The following is a 13272-nucleotide window of genomic DNA, read 5'->3' as shown; positions in this document are numbered from 1 at the left end:
AATTGGATGAAAAACCCAATTTTCTCTTAGTCTGCCAATTCTGTCAGCAGGATTGGTGGTGCCATCGCTACTTGCAGTAAGCCAATTTGGTGATGCCACCACCAACTACGGCCAAAATTGAATTTGACGATTTGATTCTGCACATTTCTAAGGCCCTCATTTTGATTGAATTTGCTATAGTTTTCAATTAAATTTTCAAAAATGAATTTTAAAGTTTGAAAATGATTAGTATTAGGGGAATTTACGTTGTTTTTGAAAAAAAAATGGTATTCGAATAATCGAGAAATGAAAATATTGAAAAAATTGATAAACGATAAAATGTCAGAATCACACCTGAGGGATAATGTTGGCATTTTACAAGGTTGTGCTATGTGTTGGTTGATGAACGAATATCCAAGATAATTTATTTTCGGGTGCATGTTTATTTACTTTCTGTTAGCACAATGCATTAGTTTAATTTTTGCACTATTATTTAATTTAGGCCAAGGGACCATAATTGCATAGTAAGAAACTAGATATCCCTTTTCAACTCTGTAATATTAATTTCTCATTTATTTTTAAAGAAAAATGATATAAATATATGTAGTTATTTTGTGAAATGTTAAAGAGTTTGTGAATACCTAAAAAGATAGTCTGTCATATCATTCGGAGTGACATGTTATCCTGGGATGTACAGTAGGGATAACTAAGCTCGTGCCAGACACGTATGAGAGTGGAGTCAACTGGAATCTGGATTTATTCCTTTTTATCTTTACCAACAAACTTACAATGTAAATGTACACAAATAAAGATGTATAATGAGAATCACATACATGCATGATAAGCATAAACAAAAATGATTGGTAAGTGATTACTAACAATCTAGAGTAGTCGAACATTTTGACACATTGAAAAGAGACCCAATGCTTATTGTCATGTCAAACGGCCAGCTTGAGTCGGATAAATGATCAACCAACTGTGGTAATGCAGTGACCAACCACAAAATCAAGAATTAAAACTAGTAAAGGATTGGAGTATCATATCCCAATTGAGAGCAATTCAGTCATAGAATCTCAATTCTCTAATTACATTACTTTATTGTTGTGTATTATGTATCTATTATTTTATTTTGAATTATAAAACGAAAAGCATGTTTATTGTTTAAATTTTATCAAGTAGAATTGTATAAAAGGAAAATGTTATAGTACGAGTACTAGTGATTGATGTGAATTTTAACTGTTTAGATGTTCATCCTTGACTATATGTACCAGTTAATCGTAGTTTTATATTGTAAAATTATGCATGTATTGAAATGATTAAGAATGCGTACTTGTTCATGTTAGGAGAGGTTATTAGTGAGAATTGTTTGTTAGCTACTAGGTAACCATTGTTACTCATCATTATCTATTCATTTTTTTTTAGTTTTAGAGCTTGTAGTTGTCGAAGCGAGCGTGAAGTCGACGAATGAGGAGTACCTGGTTAGTCACATAAACGACCAAAGTTTGTTACCTGGTGAGGATTGAGACTACACTCACTAAAAGTCAATTCATTCAGGATGTATATAGATTTTGGGTTGAGTGTTAGGTTCATGTTAGAGGGAGTTTATTTTTTGAAAATCTTAAATATTGTTACACCATATGCACTTTAATTTTACATTTCGTGTTAGTTGTACATTTGACTTCTGCTGCTATTCTATTCATTTATATATATATATATATATATATATAATATTTTATATAAGGGTTAACAGTTATTAGTTGTGTCGTGAAATGCTAACATAAACAGAGAAGACTATGCCAAAATCTCGAGGAGCCACCCTCAAAATTTGACATGAGGATTTGTATTAGCATTGCAGGGCATTACACCATGTGTAACATAAGACACTTGTCCTCTTTTCCAACATGCTACATCACCTCTTCTTATTGCATCCATCAGCACCATTTACATAAGTAAATCATGGTTTTAAGTCTCATTCGAAACCTAGGTCATCTCGGTTTTGTTCAGTAACAATACATATATACAAGGTGTCTTAACATTCACATCATCTCGCAAGATAAACGAGATATCTTGAATGATATTTTGAAAATCTCGCCTGAGTCAATTAAGATTTTGTAGATCTTGATTGAAATAATAAAAAAATAAATAAATTTAAATAATTATTACATTGATAAAACATGATTTTATTACTAAACATGTTCTAATCTACTTATTTTATTAAAAATTTATAATTATTTTATCAAGCAAATTAAAATGTGTCTCGTCCAAAATGGGTTGACTTGTCCAAGACAACTAGAGTTCGCCATGGACGACATGAGATGTTAAAATGAGGGTAAATAACTACTTAATTTCAAAAAGGATTGGTACATTGTACCTTAAAATTGGTGTGGCAATATAATTTTTCTTTGCGCAATACCGACAATCGAACTCGATTTATTAGCATCCTCGAATTCACAATCCTAAGTATTCACTACAGCTTAAGTACCTACTTAATTTCAAAAAGGATTGGTACGTTATAACTGAGAATTGGTGTGGCGATAGAATTTCTCTTTGCACAAACCCGACTACTGGACTCGATTTATTCGCATCCTCGAATTCGCAATCCTGAGTACTGACAATACAGTTTGAGTACCGGTTCTACTTTACCGACTTGCTTTCTCCAGTTCATATAGAGTCTGAACGCAACTCTTTAATTCTCTCAGGTTTCATGATTTCCGTTATCTTTGACGGAATCTGAAGAAAAAAATGCTGAGAACTCTCCGTAACAGGAGACGGCCCCGTTACGGTGCACACATTTGCGCCATCTTCGCCGCTCTCCTTCTCCTCTTCTCAGTCTCAGTTCTCCACAGTCGTCTCGGTTTCGATCGAAGATCTCAATCTCAACCTTTCTCCTCAAAATCAGGGTTTCAATCTTTCCCTAATTTTGAATCCTCGCAAGATTCTACAGACGAAATCGATGCCAATCCATTACTCGAAGACGTCGAAAATGACGGATCGGGTAACAACGAGGATGATCGCATTGATGAACTCGATGTCATCGAAGAAGAGAATGATGATCAATCTAGGGTTTCTGACGAAGAGGAGCTTATTAGACGAGTTGAACTTGAAGATGAATCTGAATTGGATGGGATTGGTAGTAGTAGGCGATCGGGTTATTACTACGATCATGTTGTTGGAGCAATTCGTCGAGCCTTTGATAAGCATTTGGTCGATGCGTGGGAAGACTATTCAAGTTTTGATTTTTCGTCAAAATCGGAGGATCGGAGTAAGATTGCATTTGGTTCGGATGATCAACCAGTTGACGAAGATGTTCGAAGTAAATTGGATTCTATTAAGGGGATTGAGGATGCATTGTTGTTGAAGACGAGTCGTGGAGATTCGGCGTTGAGGGAAGGTTGGGCGAATTGGTTTGAGAAAAAAGGTGATTTTTTAAGGCGAGATAGGATGTTCAAATCGAATTTGGAGATTTTAAATCCATTGAATAATCCCCTTCTACAAGATCCCGATGGGGTCGGCTTGACATTTCTTACAAGAGGTGATAAAATCGTGCAGAAGGCATTGTTGAACGAAATTCAGAAAGTTCGGCCTGTTGTCAAGAAACCCAATGGAATTGTAGAGAAATCCAATGAGCTTGATTCAGGCGGAGTTGGTGATGGATCCGTCTCTAAGAAGGCGAGTGGAGTGAAAGATGAGGAAATTACAGGCAGAGGAAGAAATGAAGTTAAGAGGGTGGAACGTAGAACTTTAGACGATAATGGTAAGAAGATTGGTATCAATGTTTCGAAAGAACAAAGGATCTCGGCCTATGAGAGAAGCAAGAGGGGGCCGTTACGACTCAATAATGTGAATGGTGGTGTTGAAAAGGTTGCGGATTTTTCTATTCGTGAATTCGGTCAACAAAGAAAAAGTAGCACAAAGAAATCGGATTCCAAAGGAGAGATAAAATCTGAGTTGTCCGGGCACAAGTATGCTGATGGCCGAAGATGGGGTTATTTTCCTGGTTTGGGTCCTCATCTATCTTTTTCTGATTTCATGGAGGAGTTCTTTAGGCAAGGAATATGTTCAATGAGGGTCTTTATGGTATGGAATTCTCCACCATGGATGTATAGTGTTCGACATCAGCGAGGCCTTGAAAGTTTTCTGTTCCACCATCCAGATGCATGTGTTGTGGTTTTCTCTGAAACAATTGAGCTTGATTTCTTTAAAGACTTCGTGAAGGATGGGTATGCTCTCTAACACATCTTTTTGTGTGAATTGTATTGTTAATTTGTTGTAATTTGGGTTGGTTAAAGTTTTTTTAATCCTGGGGTTATTGATAAATATAATATGAATTCAATTTAAAAACAAAATGAATTGTGTTGTGGAGGTAGAGATCAGAGAACCTAACAAGAATTGCAGAGGAAACAATAATTAGAATAATTAACTAGCTAAATCGATCACATGATCCTATTTAAATACGAAATCTTCAAAGAAATAACAAACAGTTTAAAAGAAGTATAAGATTGAACTTGAGTGGAAAAAATATTTTGATGATTCTAAAAGAAATTTGTGCGTTGTTTTTATTAGAATTTTTTTGTGGAAGTTTAAGAAATGCTTGGATAACATTATTAGCTCACTACAGTGTAGTATGAATAACAGCTTATATTGAACGTCTGATTGCAAGTGTGAGAACATCCCACATGAAAGGAATTGTGTTGGACTTCAATATGTAGATAAAAGAAGAATAAAATAGAATTTCTGTGGAAAAAAATAATATTGTGATGAGTCTAAAAGAAATTTATGCATTGTTTTTATTAGAATTTATTTGTAGAAGTTCAAGAAATGCTTGAATAACAGCTTATATGGTTTTTGGTTTCTTAGCTTCAAAGTTGCTGTTGCCATGCCAAATCTTGATGAAATGCTGAAGAATACCCCCACTCAGGTATTTGCATCAGTGTGGTATGAATGGAGGAAGACAAAATTTTATTCTGTCCACTATAGTGAGCTTGTCCGCCTTGCCGCTCTTTACAAGTAAGTTTCCTTAATCCGTCACTTGTTCTGTTACTCTCCAGTTTGCTTACTCGTTCATTGGTAGTGTTATTCTAATGTCTGTAAGTGAGTATTGGTCCTTCATCTTTTTGTTTTGTTAAGAGATTTTCTATGCATGGTTTCTTTCTAGTGTTGTTTTAAGTCATGCTCTCTTTATAGACTTTACATTGTAAATGCTTCTATTATCAATATAATATAAATGAAAGTTATACTAAATAAAAGTTGTTGAGAGAGCTACAAGGAATAACCAAAGGAAAAAAAATGGAAGTGAAGAAAGTGAATAAAGAGAGGGTGTTATGTGAGTGTTTCTGTGTTGAAGTAATTAGTTGCATCTAGGATGTCTGGAGGGTCCTATTTATGCTTTTTTCACCCTTCTAGAATAGGGTGATTACAAAAATAGAAACTTAGTTGAGTTCCTAAAACTAAAATAATCACTTTCAAAGTAAAAATAATACATATTTTGTAAAAAGAAAAAAATGTAAATTATTGATTTGTGGTTGCTTAACTTCGAATTTTTTGGAAAATTTAATATGCTGAAACAGGCTCTATTATTATTATTATTTATTATTATTATTTTTTTTGGGGGGGGGGATTGATCCAAAAAAAAGTTTCTGCCTAAATACTCAAGTGGCCAATTAGCTATTGTTTGCTGGTTGGGTTTCTTTTGGGTGATGAATAGGCCACACTGCCATCAAATTGGCCGTTAAGCAATTCCAATTTTGCTCAATTTTTCCTCTTTTTTTGCCTGGAAAAGGTTTTAGGGGCCTTTGTAAAAATGTTTTGGATGTTTTTATTTGTTAAAACTAGCTTCATAAATGATGTTATCCTCAATATTTGGTAATGGATAAATTTTCTGAAGTTTTTTTCCTCTTCCTTCAAGGGTACTTCGGTAATTTTGACTAAAAGGGGGAATTTACCAAAAACTCACATTTGTGCCGAGATATGTATATTTTATGGAATCTGAGTTATCTAGATGAAAAAATTCTATTGACACTTCAAATCTTTTGTAAAGTCCTCATATGTGCTAATAAAGGTAACTAGTGATTGTTGGAGAATTACGCAAATGCTTGTTGTTTTACTTTTTGTTAGATAAGTAAAAAACACATCTGGTTGAGGTAACCAAGAAAAGAACAACCCACAAGATGGTCAATTACTTCCCCAAAATACTACACCTCTTCCAACGGACAAGGAAATCCTTAAAAGTTTTATTCCAAGAAAAAAAAGAAAACCCATAACAGAAAAGATACTGCACTAGTTGGCTACTCTTTCCCTGCAAAACATCTACTATTGTGTTCCTTCTAAATATCCAAAGAAATAGCAAACGGAGTTATAGTCCACAACACTCTCTTAGAGTTCTGAAAAGGCTTACCCAACTGCATCCAAGACTCCCACAATGTGCTAACTGACCAAGGCAAATTACACTCCACCCCAAATAGACCAAGAAAATGTGACCAAACCTCCTTGGCCACTGAGCAATACAATAACAAGTAGTTTGCTGACTCTTCCTCCCTTCTGCACATATAACAAAAATTTGCACCACAGAAACCTCTTCTTCTCCATTGAGTAAAGATCCTTCCCTGCACTGCTGCCCAAACAAATAAAGAAATCTTGGAAGGCACCTTGCACCCGGACAGCTACATGAGGAAACAAATCAGAACTTAACACGAGCCAACTCATGATGCAACCCTGATGCAGGATGATGAGGGGAGATAAGAAAAATAGAATTTGATTTTGGAAAAGTAGGGGATTTAGGGGAAATCTGGTTAGGGATTTGGGTTAGGATAGAGCAAACCCAAAAGGTAAGATGAAAATTTTATTTCAATTATTGTATGATGGAGAAAAGGGTTAAAGAATGATTAAAGGTTAAGAGAAAAGATAAAGGTTAAAATTTATAGGTTTCAAGTATCAAGAATCAAGGATCAAGGATCAAGAATTAAGAATCAAGAATCCAAGACTTCAAGAAAACAAGAATCAAGAAAGGGGTTTCAAGAATCAAGAATCAAGGATCAAGAATCCAAGACTTCAAGAAAACAAGAATCAAGAAAGGAGTTTGAAGAATCAAGAAAATAAAAGAATAAAAAAATAAAATAAAAGAAAGATTAGAAGAAGAAAGAAATATTGGACTCACTCCAAAATGGCACACCACACTATTAATGGGAATATCGAAGTTTCAATCTCAATTTTATTCATCATTGAAGAAAATTATAGCAATAAGCAAGTATTTATAATATTTTCTAAACCCTAAATCTAATCTTAACCATCTAACTAAAATAATGAGATCCAATGGTTGTAAATAAACTTAAAACAACTTAAATAAAACAAAAGTAGAAATGCCATCTGTGTCCCAATCCCGTTACTTTATTTCCCTTGAATTTTCGGTTTATGAAAATTCATTAAAAAATCTATATAAAATTACCAAATTTTCCCTAAACACCTATATTAACACCATAGGCTAGTAAAACATGAAAATAAGCTCAAAGAAACATAGAATTAAAATCTTAAAATAGAAAATTAAACAAAATTAAAATCTATTCTTCAATGTTTGATGTCCCTAATCACAAAAAACCTTCTATTCGAATTAGTTGACCATACTCTCATATCTTCCCTTTCAACACAAGGTGCTCCATCAATGCTAGGGATGGCAATTTTGCTCTACACCTCCCCTATAGGGCTTGGTTTTTCCACTTTTAAACAGTTTCGGGACAAGGATGGTTTTGATATTCCCCGCCTTGTGAACCTGCACTGCCCCGATATATTGCACCCCAATTTCTTAAATTATTTATCACACCCCAATTAAAGATTAAAACACACCCTTCAAACATTACAAAGTTTTGGCTCAATTATTATCTCTACATTCCAAAACATTATAACACTCATTCAAACAATTTCAGGAGTTTATAATTTTGATTAGGCTCATATTAAATCTTAAACCCAAAAAAATAGAAATCAAAGGAAAAAAATGAGAGAGAGCTTCTATAGGCACCCCAACTTTTACTTGTTGGCAAGTTGCTCATTTGAAAGGACGGGGCAGGAGTGGGTTTTAGAAAAACTATTAGGGGCGGGGATGGATCAAAAAAATCAAACCTGAGTCCGAATTGGTGCGGGTTCAAGGTGAATAATGGTAATCGGGGTCAAGTTCAGCTAAAATCGGCCCAAACCCGTTGTATTGCCATTCTTGATCAATGCAGGCCTACAAATTGGTCAACTTCGAGATCTCACAATCGTTGAGAACCCTCCTAAACCAAGGACCCAAGAAAACCCATTTGGGTTCCGAAACAAGAAATTAGAAATGGGAGAAATATTCTTTTTGGAAATTGCTTGTAAGGCTGAAAATTGCTCCTTTAACAACCTTTCCCCACACCACACATCCTCCCAAAAGTTGACTTTACCCCCCTCCCAATCTTGAAAGAAATTCCCCTCTTGAAATGTGGCAAGACTAGAAGAATACCTTTCCAAACACCACATCTGTATGACCCCTTAGCCCTCCCACTTTCCTGAAGCCCAAACCACCCACTTCTTATCCACTCAAATGCACTCCCAATTCAACAATTGGTATTTGCTTTTGCCTTCCTTTTCATGTCAAAGAAACTCCCTAAAAAGCTTATCCAACCTGCTTCTTACTCTTCCATGTCACAAGATTATTCTCGGTCTCTAACTAGATCTAGCAGCAATTCTCTGCTTCTTATTCTTCCATGGCACAAGATTTCTCCCAAGAAAAGTACAATACCCAGTTGTGTATCTCCTATCAAAAGAACTAGCCCAACTTGCATTTGTATACCCCTCCACACGATTATAACCATTGGCCTTATACAATAATCCACGGCCAGGGGAGCCCTTCAAGTACCTAACAATATGCTGCGTGCAACCCAATGAGGTACTCTAGGAGCTTCCATTAACTGACTAATAGTACTAATTGCAGAAGTATCCGGTCTTATAATAGTGAGGTAATTCAATTTTCGAACAAGTTTCCTGTACCTGCCTAGATCATCCAACAAGTCTCCCTCATTAGTAGTCAACTTCTGCTTTGAATCCATGGGTGTATCAACAGGCTTGGACCCGAGTAAACCACTCATCTAGAAGGTCCAAAGTTTACTTTCTCTTTATTTGATTATTGATTCTTGAAACCTACAAATCTCAACCCTTAATCCTTTCCCACTTTTTTTAACCCTTATTTCATTAATACTTTTCATATTTCCTTAATTTTTAATCATAACCCTATAACTTTTCATCTATCCCATTGTAATTGCAAAAAAAAATTATATTTTACTTTTGGTTTTACCCTTTCCTAGCCCAAATCCTTAACCTAATCCTAAACCAAATTCCATTTTCTTATCTCCCCTCATCGTCCTGCATCACCTTGTCAACACAATATCACCTATATACACGATTAGTTGAATAAACTCACCAGTAGAACGGGAATGAAAGATTGAGTGATCTGTTTGACATCTCGAAATGCCAAACTCAAGTACTATATCACTGAACTTCCCAAACCACGCTCTTAGAGATTGTTTCAAACCATAGAGTACCTTTCTCAACTTGCATACCTATCTCCCCTTGAGCAACAGACTAAGGTGATTTCTCCATATAAACCTTCTTATGTAAGTCACTATCAAGGAAGGCTTTCTTCCAATTGGTACAAAGGCCACCTGACATAGTAGCTAAAGAAATAATCACACATACTGAGGCAATTTTTGCCACTGGGGAGACAGTCTTTGCAAAATCAATGCCATAAGCCCATGTATAACCCTTCGCAACCATTCGTGCCTTTAGTCTCTCCACTTTGTCATCAGGTTGAAACTTAACATACACCCATCTGCATACGACAATCTTTTTCTTAGGTGGAAGAGAAACGAGAGTCCATGTCCCATTACAATGAAGAGCAGTTATTTCCTTTCTTTTTTTGATAAGTCAAAGATCTTTATTGAAATAAAACATGATTGAGATGACCATGAAAGGTACAACAACAATAAGAACAAAAAAGAACAGGAGAAAACCCAAAATTACACCTCAATGCTACACACCCAACCTCACTTTGTTAGAAAATCTTCAAAGAAGACCCCATTTGATTCTTGGAACACCTTGCTCCACAAAAAAATAAACCCTAAGATTGAGAACAAAATTCCTTCCAAAGAAGTCTCATTTCCCTTGAAGTTCCTTAGGTTTCTCTCTTTCCAAATCTCCCAACAAATCGCAAAGGACGTGAAGCTCCAAAGTTTTTTCTTGAAAGCCGCGAAACCCACTCCAATGGCTAACCACCCAACAATGAGCTCATAGAAGGTCTTCGGAGCACACCAAGAAACACCAAAAAAGCTCAAGAAATGTGACCAAATCTTTGAAGCCAACTTACAATGAAGTAGTAAATGATCCACATACTCCCCATCCTCATTGCAATCATTTCCTCTTCCATTGCTGTCCTTCAAGCTGGCTTAGATAAAGGATCTTGAAGGCTTGTAGGAATAGAAATAAAAGACATGGAAGAAACAATAGAATACAATGAAGAAGATAACAAATTATATGAAACAAAATTAACCATTGGATGTCTGGTAACGCAAAAACGGGTACCTTTACCAAGAGCAATAGGCAACTCTTTTGAAGGAAGAACTAGCAATGGACATGGATCTTCAGAGGAGGATGGAACTAGATCTTCATGGGAGGAGGGAATTGGAGCAAGTGGTGTCGTAGTGACTTTTCTTTTGGAGTATACCTGGAGAGGATGAATGGCAGAAACAGGCAATGAAATGCTTGGAGAAACATGAACGTAAAATGGTGTAGGACTATTAGTGAAGTCATTAGAAGAGTTATTACAAAAATATGGAACTAACTCAAAGAAGGTAACATCAACACATACAAAATATTTGCGGAAAGCAGGGCTGTAGTTTGTAGCATGTATAACCTTTTTCTATGTACATGAATTCCCAAGAAATACGGATTCAATTGTCTCTTCCTACTCCCAAATGATGAACAAAACAAATGCAACCAAAAATTCATGGAGGAAGGTGAAAAGGATTGTTACTCTGTTACGAAATAAAATCTTATGTGGAGATTTACCATCAAGAATAGGTGTCGGCATTCGATTAATGAGATAACAAGCACTAAGAACAGACTCACTCCAAAATGTTTTGGGGACATCGATCTAAAACCTTAAAGCGCAGGTAATTTTCAAAAGATGACGGTTCTTTCGTCTAGCAACGCCATTCTGTTGAGGTGCATGTATACAATACGACTGATGGATAATGCTAAGAGAATGAAGATAAATACCAAATCATCAAGAAATTATTCTTTAGGATTATCATATCGTAAAACACAAATTGGCAAACCAAATTGAGTTTGTATTTTCATATGAAAGGCTTTAAAAATAGTAAACAATTCAGAACTGCCTTTCATAATTAACAACCATGTCATTCTTGAAATATCATCTACAAATGTAACAAAATACTTAAAATCAAGATGTGATGTAATTCTTATCAAACCCCAAACATCTGAATGAACTAAACGAAAAAGACTAGACTCTCTATTACTAACACTAGGTGGAAAAGAAACACGATGACTTTTACTTAGCTGGCATGTTTCACAATTACATAGAGACTCACGACTTAAACTAGGAATTAAACTTCGTAAAATCCGAAAAGATAGATGATCGAGCTGACAATGCCACTGAGAAGAGTAGTAGATGAATTAAGTGTTGAATTGGTAGAAACACGATCTAGATAATAGAGGCCATCTACTTCACAACCGTTATCAATTGTCTTCCTCGACTTTAGATCTTGAAAAATACAACAATCAGGAAAGAAAGTCACTGAGCATTGCAATTTCCTTGTCAACAAAGTAACAAATAGAAAAAGTTTAAAAGGAAATGTAGGAACATAAAAAACAGAAGACAAATAAATATCAGGCTGAGATTGAGATGTACCCAACCCAAAAACTTTAGAAAATGAACCATCTACCAGTTTTACACTTTGACAAATAGAAGAACAAAAATAAGACAACAAACTAGAATTACCCGTTATATGATCTGACGCATCGGAGTTAATGATCCAAAGACTAGATGTGGACAATAAACAAGTGGATGTATATTTTTCTGGGCTAAAGTAGCAGTAGTGAGGCTTGGGACTAAGACGATCTAGCAATGAGCCTTTCATTCTCTTCCCTAGAAAGAAGGATAGACTCCTCTGTAATCTGATCAGAAGGAGTAGGTGTCTAATATGCATCATGAGCCAATGATGAAGCTTGATGGGTCTACCATGTAAATCCCAACAATAGTCTATTGTATGGTCATCAAGGCCACATTAGGTGCTCTTACAGGTTCCACGGCCTCCACCTTGGCCTCCCCCTGAATTTCTACCATGACCCCTTTGACCACCATGATTACCACGACCTTGGCCCCTACGATCTCCAAGAATCACTAAAGCTGAATGATCACCACCACTATTACTATCTGATAACGTGGCTCTCTTAAATTGGAAAAAAAATCAGTAAGAGATGGGAGGTCTTGGTTGCCCAAGATTTAAGACCTAACAACCTCATACTTTGGCTTGAGTATCCTTCCTTTGTTTCTACATCTTCTAAATATCACTAGTAATGGGTTGATACTGATTTAATTCCTCACGTACACGCATCATGGTTGCAAAAATCTGCTTGATTGTCTTGTCATCTTGTTGCATAGAAAAATACTTGTGTGAGTTCATATGTTTAGTGATATTATAGATCCTGAGTACATATTCTTCACTCGTTTCCATATCACCTTAATCGTGTCAAAAAACATGAAATTAACACTAATTTGTGGCTCCATATTGTTCCACATTCACATCACAATCCGAGCATCTTCTAGCTCCCATACATCAATCACAACAAGGTTATTAGAATTAAGCTTGTCCTTTGATCAAGTGGTTGTGTTTCCCATTTGCTTTCAAAATACCTTTATAGCTTTGGACCACTATATGTAATTGCTTCCATTGAGTCCAACGGAAGTCATCTGAACCCTTACAAGGTCTTGGGAAATCCCCATAATCGTTTTCTACTCCATAAATCAACAATGAAAAATATAGTAGAATTTCTTTACAATTTTCCGATGCATCTTTGATGAGAATTCCGTACAGTCAAGACTCGCGAAAAAACTCCAAAATACTAAAGAGGAAAATCTCTTTGGTGAAATCGCACAACCCAAAAATAATACAAACAGCAGCAACCATCTCTACTGCACTGAAAAAATCACAAAACTTACCCGCATTAGCACCAAATCACTAAAATCCTTTTGCGACTTGATCACAT

At 35.6% G+C, this 13272-nt stretch overlaps 1 protein-coding gene across 1 annotated transcript in view; it reads left to right on the top strand.

Moving 5' to 3' along the window:
• The first annotated feature begins 2500 nt into the window (after nucleotides 1-2500).
• Nucleotides 2501-13272, top strand: part of LOC147388174 (alpha 1,4-glycosyltransferase family protein) — a 30288-nt gene continuing 19516 nt past the window's right edge. The window contains exons 1-2 of the mRNA XM_086420170.1: nucleotides 2501-4199; nucleotides 4837-4986. Of these exons, the coding sequence (XP_086276296.1) occupies nucleotides 2722-4199; nucleotides 4837-4986 (1628 nt within the window). The 5' untranslated portion in view covers nucleotides 2501-2721. The remainder of the gene's footprint in view (nucleotides 4200-4836; nucleotides 4987-13272) is intronic.

Source organism: Akebia trifoliata, chromosome 13 (genome assembly GCF_017979445.1).
Source record: "Akebia trifoliata isolate Shusen 1 chromosome 13, ASM1797944v1, whole genome shotgun sequence".
NCBI classification, from domain to species: domain Eukaryota; kingdom Viridiplantae; phylum Streptophyta; class Magnoliopsida; order Ranunculales; family Lardizabalaceae; genus Akebia; species Akebia trifoliata.
Note: the sequence above shows the minus strand (reverse complement) of the source record. Positions and strands in the feature narration are given on the sequence as shown.